A 23,821-nucleotide genomic window follows, 5' to 3' on the forward strand; every position below is an offset into this window, starting at 1 on the left:
CCAATTTCTTCCTGGCTAAATCTGAATCAGTTATCTAGGGGTGTAGGGGTCCATTTTCCATTAAGAGTCCATTAACCTCTGTTCTAAAACATGATCAGCTTGAGCACTTTACAATGTGGCAACTGAAATCCTCCCAGAAGTACTCTAAAAAGTAATATGCCCAATTCTGCCAATAGACAGAGGAGAAAAACACAGGAGACAACTTCCAAGAGCTCCTGTTTTTGTGGAATCCATAAGCAACACATGAGGTTCTTGTGCTCCTTCTACCGGCTCTGCAGCAGCTACTAATGCACTATTCTTAGAATTTTGTTGAGTGGCAAAACTGGAGCACAAAAAAAAACAAAACAAAACAGTCAAATAAAACCAACTGGGTGCATTTCAAATGTTACTTTAAAACACAGGAGAAAATAATATTCCCAACATGTTCTCTCACACACACTCCTCCATCCCAATACACACAAACATACACACCTCTTTCAATTCAAGGAGCCCCATTGAACTGCCTTTGGATCAGAACCAGATGGGAACACATGAGGATTGAAGCATGGAATGGGAAGATGAGAATGAAAACAGCAAATGGTATTGACTGGCTGGCTTTAAGTAGGCTCACTGATGACTACAAGAAAGGGTGTGCAGAAAATAGCCCTTACTTGAACTTAAAGGTCTCGCCAAGCTCTACCGCACTGCCAGGTGTGATCTCGAAAATCCCACTGAAAGGGTAAGGGTGCCCTCCATAGGCAAACTCTGACAAGGAAAGAAAGAGACTGTGAGCAAGTACATTAAGGCTATATCAAGGAAAAATCTGTATAGTTCTGCATCAGCACTAGAATCTAGGTCCAAGCCAGTTTCAGTCAGGCTCTAAAATTGATCTTTCTAGTCCAGTTACTGGTACTTATCAGCTTTTGGATATCCTCACAAGCTCTCTTCTAGACCAGATTCTATCCACATTAGGTTACCATTAGTGGGCATCTCTGTGCCTGCCCAAATAAAAACAGTGAGCTCAAGTAATAGTAACTGCTACGGCTAAAGACGAAGGATTCTTCAAGCAATATGAATAGATACTGGAGCTGATAAACAGAAAAGGAAGCTCCTAAAAATTCTTTAATAGAGCCAGGAGTAACTAACTGTTGCCAACATATAGACTGCTTATTTGAAGTAAGAGAGTTCTCCACTAATCTGCTGAAAGCCAAACTAACCATACCTCAACTCATCTTTAATAAGCAGGTCAGGCCTATGGAGAAGCCCAACACACGCTATGTTCTACCTCAAGTAAACTGTAAAAGCTACTTAGTTCAAGATGGACTGCTACCCTCTAAGACTTCTTTGTCATATGACACTGGTAAAAAAAACAACATGCAGAAAGCTACCCTCCCCTTAATTGAACAAGGAAATGTGCTTTCCATTAAGCTAATTTATTCTCTGGCCTGACTGAATCTTTCATCCAGCCAGCTGAAGAAGCCACCACCTTTTTCTTTTGTAGTGGGTTCTTGTCTAGTGACAACACCTGGTGTGCCCAATACCCTCTCTCATGTGGTTTAATCAGGGCTGGATAAACATTTAGCTCCATTAAGAAAGGCTGAAAACTTAGTTTGAGCATCTCTTGGCTACCCCTAAGGGTTTCCCTGGTGCATACTTGACTATAAATGTAGTTGTTATATACCACATGAGGAATCACTGCCATGTAAAGGGACACCTTTTCTAGGTTGTCTTTTATTTTAAAACAACTGAGTGGTTTGTGATCAGTGTTGAGCATGAAATTGCCTAGATCTGGCAAATATCACTGGATCTTCTCACAGGTCCATATGTTTGACAAAAATTCTCTTTCAGTTTTGGTTTCAGGGTCTGAAAGCCATCTGGAATGAGAAGCTACCATCTTCCAGTCATCTCTAAAAGTAACTAAATTAGTGCCCGATCAGTAGCTGCTGCCATCTGTGGAACCAGGTGCAGACTTGCATACATCTTAAAAATGCCAGAACCTGGGATGTGGTGGACAGATTCTTTAGATCCTCAAAAACTTGTTCTTGAGGTTTGCCCAGACCTACCCTGTTTTAAGTACCTAAAGAGGTAGGGATTTGTTTCAGAAACAGGATGCCAAGAATCCATCTAAGTTCCGGTACATTTTTAGGTGGTAGCATTTCAGTTAGAACTTTGGTATTTTCTGGATCCATCTTCAATCCTGTTTATTGATAACAGAGAACCATAGATGGGTTTGTTGTAGTAGACACTTCTCTTTTTAATTTTGACCCAGCAGCCTCAATTGACTTTAGACCTTGTCTCACTTGGAAGTTATATTCACCTTATTTCCTAGCAGCAGTATCCTTACTTCCCCCCACCCACCCCTCTAGCACTTTGAGACTCCCATTCCTTTTCCTTGGTAAGATTTCTGAGAGGCTTGTGATCCTAAATAGGAGGAAGCAAAGAGTAATATTGTCTGAATGGCTTCACAGCTTGCTACTAGCAATACAAAACAGAACTTCTCAGAAGAAACTGTTGCACTCATTTTCTTGGAGATGGTGAAAAGAAGATTCTTTTTAATCAACAACTTTAGGCAAATAGTTCTACTTACCCCTGTCACAGAGCACTAAGGTGCCCTGCTCCTAGAGGGCAGAAACTGCCAGAGAAAGAGCCCTAGCAGGGAATAGGAGCCCACCTGTGGGTTGCCAGGGCAACTGGAGGGAGCAAATGACCCACACCTGACAGTGGTCAGCTGCCCGTAGGAGGCAGAGCCTGACTCTTATAAAGCCCAGGAGCAGAGGCCTAAAGTAGTCCCCTGCTAGTAACCAGAGAGGTAGGAGCTCTTGGAGTAGGGACTGCAAGAAGCAGTGAGATCTGCAGGTACTGCTTGAGCAGGGTTATGGATAGCAGTTCTAGGGCATTTGTGCAACATGGGTTAGCCAGGTGGCTTTACATTGTTATAGCCAGGAGGCTTGAGTTTCTGTAGCATTCTGTTGTTTATTACACCAGTGGTTTGGGTGAGGCTATAAGGGGTTGGAGGAGGCCTCATCAGGGACTCGCAACGGAGTGTGAGGGCACCAGTGAGGGTGCAGTATCCTCAAAAGGGCCTCATAGCGGACTGTGAGGACCCCGGCACCCAGGAGGGCGCAGCTTATGGGGTGCTTAAACCTCAGCCCCAGAAAGGGGGCATTTGAGATGCCCCAGTGCGGGTGTAGCAAGCCCCAGGTGGGGCACTATTGAGAAGCCCCAGAAAGGGGGTGACATTATTAGAAAAGCCTAAGTTGGGCACGGTGAGCCCTGGAGAGGAGAGTGCCTTATTGAGAAGTCCAGTGCGGGTGTGGCGAGCCCAGAGAGGGGAGTGCCTCATTGAGAAGCCCTAGGGTGGGCCTGGCAAGTCCCAGAGAAGGGGGCAGCAGTGCAAGAGAAGGCCCAAGAGAGAGGGTCACTGTACAGAGAGGGCCCCGAGTGGGCACAGAGAGCCCCAGGAGGGGGTGGCATAACAGAGAAGGCCTGGGAGACGGGTGTGAGGACAGAGAGAGAGACAGACCAACATCGATTCCATCTGCGAGGCTTGGGACGTGGTATCGGGCGTGGCTGGAGCCATGCATAGCCCATAAGGCTAGGGTGCCTGGGAAGCACCCATCATACAGGGAGACCCCTGGTGAGTCCGGGGAAAACACGGGGACGGAGGTCCCAACTAACTGTGCCCAAGGAGATGAGGCAGCCGCCCAACTTTACCTAAACATCAAAGACGTGGTGGGCGAGAATTAGAGGGTGCCCTTGGGCCGACTTGGCACAGAAGAGGGGGCTTTAAGGAGATCACGGCCCTCCTGTAGGACCCCACCGTGACAACCCCCTAACCCTTTGCCACCACAGGGAAACATCACTGTATTCAGTACTGACCCCTTTTACTTCTTACTGTAGCATTCCTCTCCATCCTATCCAGGTCTTCCTTCACTTTCAAAAGCAGTGCATTTGGCTTCCTCCTGGCTGTATCCAGCATATGGAATACAGCCTCCCTCCTTACCCTACCACATTTAGTTCCCTCTCCACCTTTAAACTGGTCATTTTTGTTGCACACCATCCCAACATCTAGTTTTCATAGAAGCCATCTGAATGACTGTGGTCTGAGTTAAACTATTTACAGAAGGCTTATTAACATATAGCCTTACTTTTGTAGTGGCTTTGAACTGTCTGAAGCAATTTATCTGGCCCAAAGATGTATGTATCTCCTTGATTCCTCTTAAATTCCTAATATAATTTTTTTCTTATGTTAGGCTTTCACGACCATGTGTTGGGCAACTCTCAGCCTCCTACATTCTGGCAATCCCTTCCATTCCTCTTGTAATCCTATCCATGAATTCAGCAACCTTGCATGGGAGTTTCTGCTCTCATTATTATTATTTATATTCCATCCTCAAGTTCCATCCGTTAGTTCAATAAGGAGAAATGCAAAGTGCTGCACCTAGGGAGGAAAAATGTCCAGCACACCTACAGCCTAGGGAATGACCTGCTAGGTGGCACAGAGGTGGAAAGGGATCTTGGAGTCCTAGTGGACTCCAAGATGAACGTGAGCCGGCAGTGCGACGAAGCCATCAAAAAAGCCAATGGCACTTTATCGTGCATCAGCAGATGCATGACGAATAGGTCCAAGGAGGTGATACTTCCCCTCTATCGGGCGCTGGTCAGACTGCAGTTGGAGTACTGCGTGCAGTTCTGGGCGCCACACTTCAAGAAGGATGCGGATAACCTGGAGAGGGTCCAGAGAAGGGCAACTCGTATGGTCAAGGGCCTGCAGACCAAGCCCTACGAGGAGAGACTAGAGAAACTGGACCTTTTCAGCCACCGCGAGAGAAGTTTGAGAGGCGACCTTGTGGCTGCCTATAAGTTCATCAAGGGGGCACAGAAGGGAATTGGTGAGTATTTATTCACCAAGGCGCCCCCGGGGGTTACAAGAAACAATGGCCACAAGCTAGCAGAGAGCAGATTTAGATTGGACATTAGGAAGAACTTCTTTACAGTTAGTGGCTGCTATGCAGGGGGTTGGACTCGATGATCTATTGAGGTCCCTTCCGACCCTAACATCTATGAATCTATGAAGAACTTCTTCACAGTTAGTGGCCAAGGTCTGGAACGGGCTCCCGAGGGAGGTGGTGCTCTCCCCTACCCTGGGGGTCTTCAAGAGGAGGTTAGATAAACATCTAGCTGGGGTCATCTAGACCCAGCACTCTTTCCTGCCTGTGCAGGATGTCGGACTCGATGATATATTGAGGTCCCTTCCGACCCTAACATCTATGAATCCTAACCAGAAAATTCAGAGTGGTTTTACCTTTGAATTTTTCCTTTGCTATTTCTTGCATGTTATTTCCACTGTTGTCTTGCCTGGTGATTTACATTTTTACTAGTTCAGACTTCCTTAACTGTACACTACATTTCTCAGCTGCTTTGGGAACAAAGTAATTATTCTGAAAGCTCCTTACTTAAGGAAGGCCTAACTTCTGAAAGATCTTTTATTGGTGTCTGTCAGGGAAAACCCAAAGTCACAATGCTGTTGAATCATAAATGCTCCCATGCTTCCATCACAATAGCATGCCCATTCATACGGGGTGGATACAACAGCAAATAGTGGAGTAGACTCATAACATATAGCCCTTCACCAATGTAACTGATTCGAAGCTGGTGTAGAGTTATCCTTAGAAAAAACAGGGCTAAAGCTGCATTGGTCTAAGATATCATTTGCTCAACTATTCGCATTAGCTAGGTGGTTTGCAGCTATCCTAAGATAGTTGCAAGTCTGTCTTCCTTAACTCTGTCAAAATTAACATCTGTTACAAAACAGATGTAAATTACATTGGTGGAAACGCATCAGTCATACTCATGTACTCCTTTAAGGAATTACACTCATCAGACTTAAAAAGCTTTGTAATAGTTATTCGTAGAGCCTTCTTCATTGAAGTAAGTGATTTTATAAATATTTTAGCTTCACTCACCATTGCAAGTATTAATGGGGGACTTCTTTATGCTAATATGCATAGTAAGGGTTACTATAGTTCTTTTCTTAGGAAAGCACTCCTTCCACTTAAGCCATTCCATAGGTTTATCAAACTGAAAGTCTCCTTTTCCCTCAAATGTGTGCAGGTTCAAAATGACAGTTTCTGAAACTACAGAAGTTTTAGAATGGGACAAAGAAATGACTTCCTTCTAAAAATGGGCTAGGAGATATATTAAGGTAAGGAAAGTAGTATTATTCTTAAAGTAAACCTGTCCACCTATCAGCTTCTGGAGAACTCCTGCCCATATCATTCCCAGTCCTCTCTTGCCTGGTGTCCTATGATAGTTTTGTGAAAAGTATGGGTATCTTTACAGTCTGCAGACTGTGCTCCTGTACTGGAATCAGGGTGCATCATAAAACGTTGTAAGTAGAAGTTCTAGGCCATTCTTTACCCCTTCCAGCTCTAAAAGGAATTGGCTAAATTTTTATTCAAAGCACCCTTAACCTAAAAGCCATAATTCTGGATGCCTTTTCATCATAAGGATAATCACAAGATGCATGGCACAAACTCCCAGTTTCAGATGTAATCAAAAGGAAAAGGTCATACCTCTGCCGTAGATCTCGATCCCAGAGTGGAAGACTCCAATCCCCAAAGTGGATGTGTACTCATTTATCCAGTACTAGAGTAAAAAAACAAGCCGGAAATGGAAGTATTAATGGAGTAGAAACAGAGAGCCTTGGTCTATTATACGTCACAGTCTCATTGGCTTAAAGTTAACTCTCTCTGGAACCTAGCAATGGCTTTGAAACAGGCATAGAATAAAGAAGCTGCAGTTCACCACAAACAGAACACCATCAGTGTTAGACAGCAGAGCTGTTCTTGCACATCTTGTTGAAATTATGTCCCAACAAGTCTACCTCAGTGTGGGACATTTCCTTGGGTTTAAACAGGGCTATACATGATATGCCATGAACCTACAGTGATCCAGCTGCTGCGGTAAGCATGTAGAAGTACATGTTTATCTCTGGGTTTTTAAAAAGTTTGTTAAGACTGAATTAATCTTAACAAGTTGGGCTTTTTATCATAGAAAGAAAGACCGGAAGTGACCTGTAAAATCATCAAGTCTGGTCCCCTGCCATTGGCAGGAGGTAATGGGCTCAAATGAGCTCAATGAGGTGCTTGTCCAGCCTCCTCCTGAACACCTCCAGGGATTGTGACTACATCACCTCTGCTGGAAGTGTGTTCCAGATTTTGATTACCCATACAGAAAAGAAGTTTTGTATATTTAGACTAAAGTTTTTGCCGAGTAGCTTATGCCCATTGGTCCTCGTCTTTCCAAGGGGTGCTTTTCTGAAAAGTTGCTCTCACAGATCCTGTTGATAGTCACCTACAAATATGTCAGCGGAGAACAAGTCACCCCTCAGCTTTCTTTTACTTAGACTGAACAAACCCAGGTCCCAAAGTCTCTCTTCATAGGGCCTATCCCCCAGGTCCTTGATCATGTGGGTGGCCCCTCTCTGCACCCTTTCTAGCTTGTCCACATACTTCTTGAAGTGTGGCACCCAGAACTGGACACAGTACTCTAGCTGTGGCCTCCCTGGGCGCATCCACACATGCAGGCATGTGCACTTGCAGCAGCTCAAATAGAAGCAGTGCAAATTTGAGCTGGGGCTTTTTGCCTCAGTGCACGTGCTCAGACATGCACTTTGTTGTGAAGCAAATTGTGCCACTTGGGGCAAAATAACCCAGCCTGGCTCCTCCCGGATCTGCAGCCAGGGGGAGCTAAAGCCCAGGGCCAGCACCGTTGCTGTCTCCAGCAGTATAGCAAGCTGCCCTGTCCTGGCCTCATCAGTACAAAAAGCTGTCCTGGCAAGTCGCTTCAGGGCTACTAGCTTTCAGGAGCTTCAGGGGCCCAGCTGATTGGTACCTGGGGACACTACCCCTTGTGCCAGCTAGACTGCTGAAGCAGCCCTGAGAGTTCCCTGCACCCTCTACCCACTGCAGCAGTCTGGCTGTGGGAGCTGCTGCCTGGCTATGATCTGCTGTGCACCTGCCAGACCCAGATGAAACATCTGCCCTTCTGGGCTAGCTGCCAGTGGGCTGTGGCTGCAGAGTTGGCCTTTGTGCGGCACTACTGCCATGTGTGCCCCCTGCCCAACCATCTGGGCAACTATCGCCCAGATGTTCCTTGTGTGGTGGCCTGTTTTGAACTGTCAAAGCATGTCCTCCTGGCCTCAGCTTACCAGGAGGTCTGCCACAGACAGCTGGGTCCAAGGTGCCAGCTCCGAGCAGGCAGGGTCCTACCACTGGTCTCCCTAGCAGGAAATCTGGTGTTTCCTATTGGAAACTGAAAAATCCCTGATAAAAAAAATCCCAAAGTCACTCTATAAAATACCCTCAAATCCATGTTCCTCCACAATTAAAACAAAAGACCACTATAAAGAGAGTGAGACAGAGACAGCAATCAGTTGGGCAATATTTTATTGATATATCTAGTGTTAAAGCAATTTGGAAGACTACCGGTGTCTCTATCATAATAAAGTGAACTCTAAATACATGGTTCATTAATTCATGAACACGTGAATATATATTTTGCTGCCCCCCACAGGGGCTACAGCTCCTCCCCGCCCCGGGGCTATGGCCCCTGCAGGGCCCACATGCCCTGCCCCACCCCTGCTTGCTCTGCCATCCCCCTGGATTGCTGTCCGGCCTAGCCTCATCCCCTGTCAGCTCCTGCAGCCCCCACAATGGCTGTCCCACCTAGCCAAACTCCCCTGCTCCCCCCAGACCCCACCAATGGCTGCCCCACCCTGCCCCAGCCCCCACTTGCACCCCCAGTTCCCCATGGCTGCTCCCTCCCCCCCACTGCACCCTCTGGCACTTAAAAAAAAAAAAAAAAAAGAGAAAAGAAAAAAAAGCCTTTACTTACCGAGCAGGGGCTGGGGGGCCTCCAGGGCCTCCTGCCAGAGCCCCACCAGGCAGCACAAGGCAGCGGGGCCCAGCAGGGCCTGGGCTGCTGTGGCTGTCACCCCGCCCTGCACTGTGTGATTGGGGCCCCAGCGAGCTCAGGGGTAGCTCAAGCTGCCAGTAAGTGACAGGGTTGTTTTATTTGGGGTTTTTTTCCCCCTGATGCTGGGGGGGGGTCAGGGAAGGGAAGGGATTGGGGGGCTCAGGGGGCTGGGGGGGAAGGGATCGGGGGGGCTGGGGGAGTGGGGGGCCAATGGGGGGTCCCCCCCCATGGTCCCCGACCCCTTACTTAGTGGCAGTGGAGCCTGGGTCTAGCTCCCTGCTTGAGGTCAGGCAGCGTGCTTCAGCACCAGGGCGAGGGCTAACCATAGAGATGCTCTGGCAGCGTCTCTATGGAGGACCCAGCCTCTGGTTGCCTCTCGGCATGGTCTGGGACCATGCCCTGCCCTGCTTTTTTCTGTGTGGGTTTTTTTGACCCTTGGATATACAGGGGTCTCATTTTGCCCCCACGCTGCAAACTTGCAGTGTGGGGAACATTTTCTCATTCCTGCACGTGCCTCTTGCAGCACCTCAAAGGGGTTTGAGACGTGGTAAGAAGCATGTGTGGGCTTGCCTGGACATGCCCACTAATGCTGAGTAGAGGAGGAGAAGCACCTCTCTGGATCCATTGGCGACACATCTGCTGATGCACGCCAGAGTTCTGTTTGCTCTGTTGGCAACTTCATCACGCTGGCGGCTCCTATTCATCCTTTGGTCAATTGTCACCCCCAGGTCCCTTTCGGATGCAGTGCCAGCCAATGGACCACCACCCATTGTATAGGTATGGTAAGGGTTCATTCTTCCCAGATGAAGGACTCAGCACTTGTCCCTGTTGAACCTCATCTGATTGCATTCACCCCATAGGACCAGCCTGTCAAAGTCATCCTGGATCTTTGTCCTGTCCTCAGACGTGCCTGCTTGTCTCCACAGCTTGGTGTCATCCTCAAACTTACTCACTGCACTTTTCAATCCCTCATCCAGGTCATTGATAAAGATGTTAAACAGCACAGGCCCAAGCACTAATCCGTGGGGAACACCACTGGAGACAGCCTTCCAGGATGAGGTCACCCCATCAATTACCACTCGCTGGGATCAGCTGCTGAGCCAGTTGCCAATCCACCTCACTTATACCACCTTCCATCTGATATCTCAATGCATTTTATAACCACAAATGTATTTAGCCTCACAAAACTGCTGGTAGGTGGGCTAAAGTTAAATATCCCCATTTTAGTTTAGTTTTTTGTTGTTGTTTATTTTAATTAAGGCAGGTGTTTAATTGACAGGCTTATTTAGATGGCAACCCATCTGAGGCAGAGATCTTTTCTTGTCACACATCTAGTGGCATGCTTTGTATTTTTACTATATAGGGAAGAATTTTGCAGAACAGATGTTCAGGTCAACACTTTATATTGCTCTGAGGTACATTTGTTTTAAAAAATAGCACTTGCAGTTCCAAAAGCCATCCCATGGCATCTAAAGCTGAACATCCTAAAACAAGTAATCAGTGGCTGCTACTAAAAGTTTGGCTTTAAGTGAGATCACTATCTCTACGTTTTTCAGTATTTTTACCCTACATTAAGGGCAAAGGAACTCTCCTATCCAATACACATGTATCCTCTCCTCTCCACCAAGTATTCCTAGCTACACAAAACAGCGTGCTCAGTAGGGCTGTGCAATGCTTCGGGTGCTGATTCAATTCGGAACAGGTTTGGCCCAATTTGGCAGCCGAATCTCTGAATCCAAGTCGAATCAGGAGACCACTAAAAAGGTCCAAATTAATTTGAAGCTGTCTGAATATATTTAGAAAAGATTCAGAGAGCTTCGGAGATTTGGGGAGTCCCCACTTGCTGCCACAGGGAGCTGAACCCAGACTCCATGCTGGTAAGTAGGAGCTGAAAGAGGGGGAGAGGACCATGGGGCCACCAGGCCCTATCCCTGCCTGCTCCCCCAGCCCCTCTGAGCGCCCCCCAACTCCCGCCCACTCTCCCAGCCCCTGCCATAGCTGCCCTGCCTGGCCTCAGCATTCTAGCTTTTTTTTTTTTTTTTTTAAAGAGCCCCCATTCACTGGCTGCAGCGAGGCAGGGGAGGGAGGGGAACGATCCCCACTGCCCCACACTTTGTGGGGGACTCTGCCATGAGCCCCCATCCTCCGCCTGCTCTCCCAGCTCCTCCTCCCCCCCACCCCATGGCTGCCTCACCTGGCCCAGCTCCTGGTTCTTTAAAAAAAAAAAAAAAAAAAGCCCCCACTCATTTGCAGCTGCCGTGGCTTTGGGGTTTCTGGGGGCTCATGCAGCATGGGGCAGTGTGGGGCAGCGGGGATCGCTCCCCCAACTGGCAGGAGCCAGTGAGTGGGGCTTTAAAAAAAAAAAAAAAGCCAGGAGCTGGGGCTGGGAGAGCAGGTGGGGGATGGGGGCTCATGATAGAGCCCCTCGCACAGCGTGGGGCAGTGGAAATCAACCCCCCAGCCTGGAAGGAGCCAGTGAGTGGAGGCTTTTTTTTTTTTGGTAAACAGCTGGGAGCTAGAGCCGGGCGGGGCAGGGGGGGAGGATGGGCTTGTCCAATTTAGAGATAAGGCTGATCTGGCAGTGGCCGACTCGCCAAATCAGATTCGGCCAAATCGGTTCAGGACAGTGATTTGACTCACTGAATCGAATCACTGTCCCCCGAATCGGCCAAATCTGAAGCAAATACTACCCTTTTCGCACTGGCCTAATGCTCAGTTTCGTTAAACTCTGTGAGGCCTAATCAATCATTGTCCTCAATCATATGTCACTCTCAATGAAAAATACTATAATGATCTGAGTGATGTATATGAATCACTACCCCACTGTGCCATAGATCTGTACAGGAGATTCTCTTTTAGCTCAAGTATTTGAGGATCTGTGCTTTTGAAACTTGGGACCTCAGAATTGTATTCCATGCATCTTTGGGGTCTATGTGGCCAGAGTATGCAACAGTGGGTCAGGTAGTCACATATTTTAATCCACTTTCTGCATTCTATTTCCCTGTATCTTGATGATTGCCCTGCTTGTCTGAGGTCTGTAAAGTACCTGGAAATTTGTTCTGCATGAATGCTATTAGTCCATCCAAATCACAGCTGCCTTGTTATACAAGGTGAAATCCCAGAGGTGACTGGAGGTTGAAGGCTCAATCCAAATAGCATAAAACCCTAATTCCAAAATACCTTAGCAGTCACTTCTCTGGCAACACAAGTTTGCTGCCCCTCCATGAAACCCCCGAATGCTTTTGGTTCTGTAAAAACATTGGCCTTAAAACTTATGTTCCCAGTTCAGGAATGCAGCCAGCAAATAACTTAAGCTTCAGTGACCTCCACAGCTCATCCAACGCCTCTCCCATTAGCTAGTATCTGTTTGTCTCTTCAAAGACAGGGATTTTTTACCTGAATGTCACACACTGTGGAAGTGAAAGACTAACAGCACAGGGTTGGAGATGGGTAAAGGACTGCCAACGCCTGTTGGTGTCAATCAGTAGTAACCATCCCCTCCTTTGAAGAGAAACATTAATTCCATAGGTAGGAAGTATCAGCTCCCAGTAGCAGCCCCATCCTACAGTTGGTGCTCCACTCGATACATCTCTGTTTCTCTGATCTCACTCCTTAATTGCTGCCCCTGCTAATTTCAGATACTTTATATTAGCAGTCCTCAGCCTTCAGGCCCACAGGCAAAAATATTGAGCAAGTAAATCAAAGGTAATGTCGCACTTTGCTCTTCCTGTCAACCTGAAGAAACACATAGCTGTATAAAGCAAAATTTCCTGTGACTGCAAGCAACATCAGAGAGCCTCAGAGGCGACGCATTGTTCAAGAGGAACAAGTTCAGGACCTCTGCTCTTTACCCTAATTCCCTAGTTGCCTCGCATCTTGAACTTCCGTTTGTTCCAGTAAGCTTTGTGGAAGGACTAGAACAAAGTCTGAACTCTTTGACATTTTTTAGGGTCCCTCACTGCAGCGTCCAAGTTTGTGTGATCACTGTGTGGACGCATGTACATTTTTAACCCTTTTAAGCACAGCAGCTTGTACATTCTAATTGTTATATGTGAACAGGCTGAGAACTATTCAAATGTAACCAAGTAGCTCCATCTTTAAACCTGGATGAAGCCTCATTAAACTTGGGGCTATTTTGCTACATTTGAATGGTTCTAATTGTTATGTGTGAATGAGAACATAACAGCTGCTGCCCTTTTGAAACCTCCCTTTTTGAAAGTGTTCCGGGGTACCTCTGTCCACACCCTGTTTCCTTTATACCTCGGGCTGAGACTCTCGCAAAGCAACAGTGCATCCAGAATATGCCAGCTCCAGTGGTTGGAAGAATACCCCAGACCTTGCCAGCACCAGTGGTTGGAAGAATAAGGAACCAGGAAGCAGGGGAAGATTTTTTAAATCAGAAATAAGCTCAAACCTCAATATTTAAATAAAGGTTTTGAAAATCCAGAAATTCAGGACTTGGGGCTCACTATCTTTCTTCTGCCCATTATAAAAGCAGAACCTCTTTGCAGAAGCTGAACCTGGGTCAAGGTTTATATTTCAAAAAGCCTCAGATTTGTAGAGTTATTAGAATGGTTATTTGGTTTGGGCCCATGTTTACTTCAAATACAAAAATGTCCCCATCACTTTTCATCAAAGTGCCAAAAGCAGAACAGCTCTGAATTAAGGCTGCTACTGTCCTCATTTCACCCCTGCCTCCAGAGAACTGCAGGAGCTGTCTTTAGGGTTGTGCGTGACTGAACGTGCAGCAAACACCTGTTGGTGCCTTGGCATAATCCTCCAGATCTCTCTGGAGGCAGCCACTCTAAACTGAACATGTCAATCTTTTGCTGAGCTGGAAGAAAATCCAAGCCAGACCTGAAATGTGGTTTGTATAAGCACACAGAAGACAGCCCCATTTTCCAAGCTGTTTGTATTTGGAGCATAACATCAGCAACTGGAGTCAGCAAATACTGACCTGCCAATTCGCAGGGTTATTAGCTTTTGAAATCTGCCTGGGGTCAAATGAATGGGACAGGGAATAAAATCAGCAGATCTTATGACCACTTGTGTAATTCATGCTTTGATTACATAGCATCTGCAAAATGGGGCAGTAAAATCCACATGCATGGACTTGGGTCATTTTGTTTCATTCCCATTTTGAACTAGGATGTACAGAAAAACCTAAAAATAAAGAACAGAGTAAAGAGGGAAAGCTAACCAGCCATTTCAATCTTCCCAGAAGCAGAGATGGACATGAGCTACAAAGTTCAAGGCCAGATCCAGAGCTGGACGCTGACTCCCCCTCTGCATCCACCATCAAAACAAAAGTTTGGGGCATTCCAATTCAAACTTTTTATTTGACCTCTGATCAAGTAGAAACTGAAAGCGTAGTTAGGTATGAACCCAGATTTGCATTTCAGACAATCTCAAATTCAGGAATGGTTGGGTTCTACACAGCAGGGTCAGAAATGTCTTATTTGAGGACAGGCCAAGAAGTCTCTTCCAGTCCTATATTCCTATGTTCTTCTCAAGCAGCTCATGGCAGTTTAAATTTTGGGAGAACATTCAGGACAGCTCTTAATTTATCCAACCCATCTACCCACCTTTTGTTTGCAGAGATGGAAGAGAACTGAAAGTCCAACTGGGACACAATTTTGCCTATCTTGCAGCCTCACAGAAAAATCAACAAAACCTCTGTCTCTGCTTCCCAGCCTGTGTCCTGCCTGCACCTGTCAGCCCTGAAACACTCAGTCTGTGCTACTGTTTGTGCTTGGCTTTAGTGTTAAGTACACTGGGAGACAAATCATAATAAAAGCCAAATCCTTTGCCAGCCTGCTTTACTAGGATGGAATGTCTTTTATAGATCCACTGTACAGACTGGGAGATTATTCGCGTGATGAAGGCAAACTAGGAAGGGATCTATTAGCATACGGATGCAAAGATCTAACCTCTCCCACAGAGATGACACACAGGTACCCTCCTGTTACTCTAGTTCTACATGTCAGACAGAGACCTGGCCTGGGGGCCTGATCCACCCCTTGGAGTCCTACAAAAATTTGACCCATAGGTCTCAGATTGACTGTGTGCATCACATGCGGCACATGCCAGCCCCAGTCCCATGTGCTGCAAGTGAAGCTGCCCTGGGAGGCAGTGAGTGCATGCACCACATGGGAGCTGGACTCAGTGGCACGCGCAGCACACAGGGCCATTCCAGGGCATGCACTGCATGCAGTGCCCTGCCAGACCAGCTCTGTGCAATGGATCCTGGGCTGGTCTGAGCCAAGCTCACAGACCAGCCCCATACCACCAAAGTCAGTAGCCAAGGCTAGTCTAGCATGGGAACTTCATGCAGCATGCACCATGCTAACTCCACGAGAGACCCAAACCGGGGCTGGTATACATTGCAAACTGTGTGCAGGTCTTGTCTGGGACATGGACTGCATGAGGTACCTAGGCTGGACCAGCCCTGTACACTAGCTCTGGTGTGTGAGGCTAGCCTGTGGGTCCAATCCAACCCACAAACTGACCCAAGCCTCTTATCTGGCCTGCAGGGCTGGATGAGTTTGACATTCCTGCTATAATTCATTTTATGCAAAGCTGTTGCACAACAGGGACCAGGTTGGAATTATTTCTCCCACCTCAGTCTGTCTTAGTTCCCTTCTGCAAAGTCCACTTGTTAAGCTACTGGTGAGGGGGAGGGATGGATGTGGTGGAGAGAACAATATGCAAATATATGATTATATTTAAGTGCACAAGCAGAGTCACAGATACACTGATCTGCCATGCCAGACGCATGGGACAATCCATTAAGTGACATGAAGGCTAAAACAAAAAATCCATTATTAGAGGCAGCAGCAGATTGTTTCAACAAGCTGACCAAGGAATTGCTAAAGTGATGTCTTGACATTCATTTCTTGGGCCATATCGATCCAGATGTGAAACATGAGACCATGAGAGAGGAAGACAGAAGGAAACCAGGAAATACCACATCAGAAATTCAGTGAATGACATCCTGACTCCACTAAAATCAATAGCAAAACTCCCATTGATTTCAATAAAGGCAGGATTTCACCTTATATGATTTTCCTCTCACATGCCAGTACTTTAGGTCTAAGGAGGGAAAAACAGAGAAAACATGAAAAAGTTATTTTATATGTTCCATAAAAATGCAATGTTTGTGAAACTGGGTGTTGAGGAGAGGAAGAGTTACCCTAGTCATGGGCAGGTATAAAGCAAACCTCTCTACAAATGTATGCCAACACTTAGTCATAATGTGCAGCATCCACTAATGTTCTAGTCCAAGGCTCGCACACATTTCTGCCCATGTGCCTTAGTCCTTCTATTCTTTACTGTTCTGCCCTAGGGCTCCAGGTCAGGAATCTTACTATCATGTTGTATAACATCAAATTAGATTGTGCAGCTGATGTTAGCAAGTTCTCTCCAGAGATTGGAGGATATACCAAGGCTCACTTTATTTGTGACCTATGTCACCTGCATATTCAGATTTCCTGAGGTACAAGCCTTGTGTATTTAACCATGTGTGGCCAAGTGATTAATGAATTATCTCTCTGGGGACTCGCCTGCCACACCTTGATTTGGTAGAAAAATGAGAAAGTAAATTCCCCAACAAGATGTAGGTTAGTCAATCACCCCACACAGAAAGTAAAAGTGAATTGATTTATTATGGTGTTCTCCGTAAATCTCTAGTGGCAGCTAGATAACCGACCGGCCGATGTCCGTCCTCCCTCTCCATTCCCTTAGGCTACCTGCCTGTAGGTCAGCTCCTTTATAACTTTCTGCCTCTTCTGGGTTTTGGCAAGTTCCCCTAGAAAAGAATAGCACTAGATTATATACCTTCAATATGCCCTTCATAAGGTATTGCTTTCGTAGGCTTCCTTTTGAACTGTGTTCTGCATCTGAAGTATTTCGGAGAAAGGTGCAACAAATTTTGAAGATCTTGATGGAACTATGGTTTATATTGGTGATGTATTAGTTTGGGGAAATACTATGGAAGAACATGACTTGAGGCTAAGAAAGGCACTAGAAAGAGTTCACAGAGCAGGTTTGAAACTGAACAAACAAAAATGCAAATTCAGGATCAAAGAAATAACATATCTGGTAGAAAAGCTCTCTGAGAAAGGGGTACAAATCGATCCTGTAATGGCTGAAGTCCTTACAAACATGCAACCCCTTACGGATAAGAAAGGAGTGCAAAGAGTACTGGGAACGATCAATTTTGTAGGGAAATATCTACCTAACTTAGCAGGGCAGACCAACCACCTTAGATCACTCCTACATAAGAATGCTCAGTGGGTATGGAAACTATGACCGTGAAGCTGAATTTAAAACCTTAAAGGAAAAAATAATGAAAGCTCTGGTACTAAAAATACTATGACTCTAAAAGACGCATTAAATTGTTAACAGATGCTTCTAAAGAAGGCATTGGAGCAACATGGGGATAGCTGGAGACCAGTAGCATATGTATCTAGGGAACTCTCTAAGTCAGAGTGTCTATATGCACAAATTGAGAAAGTTATCTCTGGTATATGGCTGTAAGAAATTGTATATATCTTTGGGAAGCCTCCGATAGCTGAAACTGATCATAAACTTTAGGTAACTATAGCAAAGAAAGCATTATCAGACATGTCACTCAGATCACAGAGACTTCTTTCAACTGCAAATGTATGATATAGATATAGAGTATACTCCAGGAGCATCTATTTATTGCAGATACATTGTCCAGAGCAAATGACACACCAGAAAATGATAGAATTCCAGACCCAGACATAGTACATGTTAATCTAATTAAAACAGTGATTCCTGTCACAAATAAAATGTGGGTTAATTGCAGAAGCTAATGCTCAGGACACCATATTGCAAAAAGTGATAACAGCTATTTGTGGCCTGGAAAACATATACCTAGCCCCTACTCTCAGTTCAAGGAAGAGCTGTCAGTACTGGATGGCATTTTGTTCAAAGGCTCACGACTCGTTCCAGCAGTGCTAAAGAAAGACACATTAAACATGAGGGGCATCTAGGCATTGAAAACTGCAAAAGGACAGCAGGGGGTGCTCTATATTGGGCCAATATAAATAATGACATAGAAGATGCTGTAAAAGGCTGGTACAGCATATCTAAAGTGCATATCAGTGCAAGGAAAAGAGCCCATGGTGTTCATAGAGTAAGCCGTAGCTCCATGGTATCAAATGGGCATACATGCAGGAAAAAATTATGTACTAGTACTGAATTATTATTCTCACTATCCTCAAATTGCATTGCTCAAAAGCACAACAGCAAAGTATGTCATAACTCACATCAAACTGATCTTTGATAGACATGGGATTCCATAAATTGTGAGAACAGGCAATGGACCTCAATTCAACTGTCTTGAGTTTAAAGAGTTTGCAAACAAATACTCACAATCCAATGGTCTGGTGGAAATTGAAGTAAAATAGTCAAGCAATTGTTGGAAAAAAGCTACAGATTCACACACCATTGTTTACCCATTACTCTTAAATTACAGAGCAACATCCATGAAACATGGATTGTCTCCAGCAGAAATGCTGTTAAACAGGAAACTCAAAACCAGGCAGCCAAATCTTATGGATGATGCTCATCAGAATGAAAAGCAAAACGTGAAAACATTGAAAAAAACCTTGACAAACTCAAAACAAAAATGGTACTATGACCAGGGTTCCAAGGAGTTACCACAATTGCACAACAAAGATATGATGCTTATTTAAGATGGATGAATGTGGAAACAAAAAGCACTAGTTTTCCATCAAGTGGCTCCCAGATCCTATAGTCACATGAGAAGGACAGGTGTTAAGAAGGAACAGACAACACTTGCAGCTCATAAAGAGGAGAAAAGAAGGAGCATCACGAGACTCACCAAAGAAAACAGAGCTAATATCAAAGCAACAAGAAGCGACAGAGGAGATTGAAAATGACACAAAAGTAGGAGACGTCTGAACAAGGAAACCAAACAAACTGAACCCATAAGGATTGAGAATGCAGAGAAGCTGAGATCACTTGGGGCTAAAAAGCCAACACAAAGACTAATACAGACCTAGTAAAATGTGCTTTAACTATGGGTTGAACTAAACTGCCAATGTTAGTATTACGTGGGGATATGTTATGTAAAGGGGGAAGATGTGTGTATATCTTTAGGAGTGTTATGTATAAACTGTTATATTTGCCTGGGGATTGCAGGAGGGAACAGCAGAACTGTAGGCAGGGTACTGCTCTCAGAATAAACTAGGTTTATCGTTCTATAAGCTTGACTCCTTGGTCTTTTGAGAACAACGCAGACCTCAGTCTAGGTTTAAGTGGAGATGTGTCCACCACATAGGAACCACTACCATGCATAGTATTTGGCAGGGCTATTGGTCAGCTAGCCCTTGTTCTCTTTAACGAAGGTGCATGGACAATGAACTGCCTTGTCAGGCCTCACCTCACAGGGATGACGCAAGTTTTGTTTGAGACAGGTTGGTAAGCCAGCATATACACCATTTCTGTCCATGCTGTACTTGTTCTTGGATAAACAGGTAAGATTTCAGTCTGCTGGGCTGTCAGTCTTGCATGGGTCACCAGCAATAAATTTAGTTTAGAAATGTTTTTAAATAAATTAATTATTACATGCTTTAATCCTAAATAGCTGTTTAATTTACCAGAAACAAGTTTAACCAAATACTAGGACTTAATCCTGCTGGGAGACAAGAAACAAGAGAGGAATAGCTGTAAGAGATACAGCAGTTGTAACAAAATAATCGCGTGTTCTCTGATTCATTTGGAAGGTGGGGTAGACACCTAATTGGGCAGAGAAAGAACAGAAAAGAGACACAGATGGATAAAAGACATGGTCAAGAAATAACAAAATGGCCTTGTCTATTCTTAACTTCCAAAGAAAGTGGTGAATTTGGAGTCTTTGGTGCCTTCAGATTGACACTTGATGTCCTTCTGAAAGTTCTGCTTGAGTCAAATGCAAGTCATTGGGCTCAGCGAAGAGACACCTTGAGTGAAATTATACAGTAACTCAGGCTAGATGACCTCATGGCCCTTCAGGCCTTAAAATCTTTGAATCTATGAGCCTGTTTTTAAAATTGCCCACTATCAGCACCATCAGTGGGAGCTAGTATGCAAAATAATAATAACAATCTAACCCTAGCCATGGTTCTACCTGCAGCCACATCCAGATTCAGGGTTGTCTGGGGTGTCAAATAGTCTCGGTCAACCTCCCAGCTCCTAAGGCTGGGGCCACCTCTCCATAGAGTGCTTTCTTTGTGGTTTCCCCACACACTGGAGTACATACAGTCTAACTATTTACACAGTTTATTATTTACAAAACAGTCAACATATGAATGAGGTTAATAGCAGAACAGGGTATCAATAATCTAATTGTCAAAGGCAGGAATCAATTAACTAAAACACTCTATACAAATTGAAATAAGACACCCTCAATCCAACTCCTCAGCTTAAACCTTGGGACTCCTATGAATTTCAGCAGGAGCACACAGGGTTAACACAAACATCAGTTCTCCTTCACACCCACAACACAGTAACCAGGGCTGGTAGGCCCTGTGAAGCTTCGGTTCCTGATTTGATTTGGTGGAGATTTGGCCCAATTCAGTGGCTGAATCTCTGAATCGAATCAGGAGACCCTTTAATCTCTCCAAATCAAATCAGAACCCTCTGAATCGATTCGGAGAGATTTGGAAAGATTCAGACATAGAGACAGCTTTAAATGTTTTTCTACATACCTCTAGGTAGCAGGGGCTCATGAATGCTGTGATGCTGGGGAGCATGGAGTGTCCCACGGAAGCACAGGGGGCTCCCCAGCATGCTCGACAGCAGACCTGGAAGTGGACGAGAAGCACTTCTGGTCCACTTCTGGGTCCACCAGGGAACGTGCTATCGGGCCCCCCTGCACCCCTCCAGCTTGGTGACTGGTGCCTCCTGGGTCTGGGGGGGGCACTCGGGGTCCCCCTGTGGCTGATCACTGAGCCGGGGGGAGCACTGAATGAAATGAATGGGAAAACGTATTACATACACTATATGCACACCCTTTGCAATTTTAAAAGAATTAAATATTTGCAACAGCTCTAGTGCCTCAGCATGGGGTGGAAGAAACTTGACATAAGGGTACATTGAGTAGGGAGACCTCATCATCAGCAAGCACTTGCCTTTAGAACACGTTTTCACATCTTCTCATCACAGCCCATGTACCTTTTTTAATATTAGGACGGAGAAATGCTCCTTATACAGGCTTTGCATTTTTGAAGGATTGGGAGCACTGAGAAGTGTACCTGGAATGAACTACGAATCCACAAAAAGTATATATACATGTTTTCACAAATTTAGCTCAAGATGTCACTTTCTCTCAGTCATGTCTTCTGTTTACCAGCTCTAGCCCCTAGACCTAGAAGCCCCGAGTTCCCTTACCATTACTCCCTTGCTTTCCTTCTGCTTCCCTGCTCCCACATACACCTTGGTCCTTAGCAACAAACATATTTTAACAAGAAACATATTCTAAAAAATTAGGAGCCTGAAGGAAAAACCCTGAACAAGTCAGTGGAGGCACCCCTCTGCATGTTCTTGTCTATATTCATAGCTTACAATGATTGTATTTATATTCAGGGTGTGAATTATGGGGGAGCTCGGGCGGGCTGAGCCCCCACATAAGAGATGAGAGTCCCACTGTAAGATCTGAAAATCATAAACGGGGGGGGGGGTCTCCAATCGGATTTCTCCTTCTAATGAATTGGTTTAATATTTTTTGCAGCCCCCTTCTCGCCTCTCCCCAAGAGTCAAAGTGTAATTTGAACCCTGGCTATATTGATAACTGGCTATTGATTGCTGAATCTGGGCTATTTTCTATACAGCCTTAGTTTGCAACAAGAAACCTGGTTTTAGCAATAGAAGTGGGGCAGAAAAGATGGTACAAGTGACGGAAGACAGGAGGTACATCCTTAGGACTTAGTGCAGGGGATGCAGTGATTTTTCATAAATGCTGGTTAGAAAAGGGATGGCTCAGGAGTAGAGACAGTGGGAGAGAAAGGATAGGGAAACTAGTGAAACAGTCATATCTGTTGTAGCTGCACTCTGGATGAAAAAAGGGGATTTAATTCCCCAGCTGGTTCTTCTAACCTACATCAGCCAGTCTCAAGGCCCAACTCCTAAACCCCTATATTTACATTCTGTAATAAAGTAGGAAATCCCCGGAAAAAAAGTTTTCACTTTATAAAGAGTATTTCTCTCACAAAAATCACATAAACACTAAAAAAAGAAAAGAAATAAGTCATAGCAATATTAGCACTTAATGTAATTTTTACCATCATGGTTCTCAACCACAGTGAACTGGGAGGCTGCGTGAATTGTGAAGACCAATTCTGCTAATTTTGGTTTCCTTCTTTTAGCCAGTTTCTAATCTACAGCAGATCTTTTCTTCTTATACTCTGGCTAAATAGATTCCTTAATTATCTCTTGTGAGTGATTCGTAAGAGGCTTGTGACATTTCTCAAATGTTATGCTATTCCCATGCTTGAGAACTGCCTGTTGATGAGCTCATGTCAAAATCTAATCTATCATCATTTATAAAGGGTTTATTGCCATAGCTTCTAACTATCGTATGCAGATTAAAAAACAACAAGGTTGCCTAAGGACAGTCAGAAATCTACTTATGTTTTGAATGTTGTGATGTAATAAGATTTTACTGGGTAGATAATGGGACAGAGAAATACCAATACTGCATGGAAAGAAGAGACTCATGAGTTTTAATATAAAAAAATGACCAATTTGGTAAGTTTAAAAACAAATCAGAGTAAATTCTAATTTTGCCAATAAGACTTCTAAAAATGTGAAGATAAATAATAAAGAACTGAAGCTTCATTTTTAAAAGGGATAGGTCATGATCAGCCTTATAATGGGACAAAGTGTGTAGTCTCTGTACATATTACCCTCTCTCCTTCAGAATGTTATTCAACTAATTTAGGAGGTATACATTAGCAGAGAAACCACTGAATGAGGCTTAGAGCTGTTCAGGGGAAGAGTTTTACTACCTCATCTCAGACCTCTTTAGTTCACTGTCCAGCATGGGCAGTTAAACTAGGTGTTCTCTGCTAGGGCGCGCTACAGTGTAGCTAAAGGAGGCAGAGCAGCACATATTAGTTATTGGCTCACACGGAAGCCAAGAAATGGCTACTTGCTCATAGCTAAAGCAGGTACTCCTCCCACTCAAGGGGTATTTTTTGTGCTGGAGATCTTTGTTCATATTTTCACTGACAGCTCATCTTGAGTTGTTATAAATCCTACAATTACCACAAACGTATATGTTGCATGTTACTTGTGAAATATGAGAAATAATACAAACGCACGTTTGGCTCCACTTGATTTCTTTTCTCAATCTTGAGGCTGCCGTAAAGACTCAGATGAAGGGGTTTTTTTGGTAGGGGTCAACAACAAAAAAAGATGACCCTGCAGAAGAATCATGTTAGAGGCACAGATAGTAAAGGTGTTAACTGGCACAACTGAGAACCTTTCCCTATAGGTGACTATGTAAGAGGCCTGTCATAAGGCCTACAGGTAACATTGTACATACAACCTCACCCTTACTTTGGATTACTTATTCGTGCAACCTTAACATTCTCTGAACTGTGCTGAACCAGAAACACAGTGACAGACTGGAAGGAATTCAAAAGAACAACCATTGCAAACAGGGAAATGGAATGGTTCGGCTTTTGAAGAATGCATTTAAGAGAGGAATACATTTCTTGGCTAAGCAATAGCTAAGGACAGACCACAGTTTGGAAACATTTGAATGGCACCCACATGAATGATGGCAGAAGAATTATTTAAGATATAAAAAGGGATTCAAGTAAGAGTA

General features: G+C 44.8%; 1 protein-coding gene across 1 annotated transcript in view; it reads right to left on the minus strand.

Moving 5' to 3' along the window:
• The window catches only part of LOC102560248 (deubiquitinase DESI2), a 101,978-nt gene that overhangs the window by 31,086 nt on the left and 47,071 nt on the right, over positions 1 to 23,821 (minus strand). Inside the window, exons 2-3 of the mRNA XM_019476852.2 lie at positions 6,555 to 6,627; positions 651 to 744 (exon numbers count right to left, since the gene is read on the minus strand). Coding sequence (XP_019332397.1) covers positions 651 to 744; positions 6,555 to 6,627 — 167 coding nt within the window. The remainder of the gene's footprint in view (positions 1 to 650; positions 745 to 6,554; positions 6,628 to 23,821) is intronic.

This window comes from Alligator mississippiensis, chromosome 2 (assembly GCF_030867095.1).
Source record: "Alligator mississippiensis isolate rAllMis1 chromosome 2, rAllMis1, whole genome shotgun sequence".
Classification (NCBI taxonomy): Eukaryota; Metazoa; Chordata; order Crocodylia; family Alligatoridae; genus Alligator; species Alligator mississippiensis.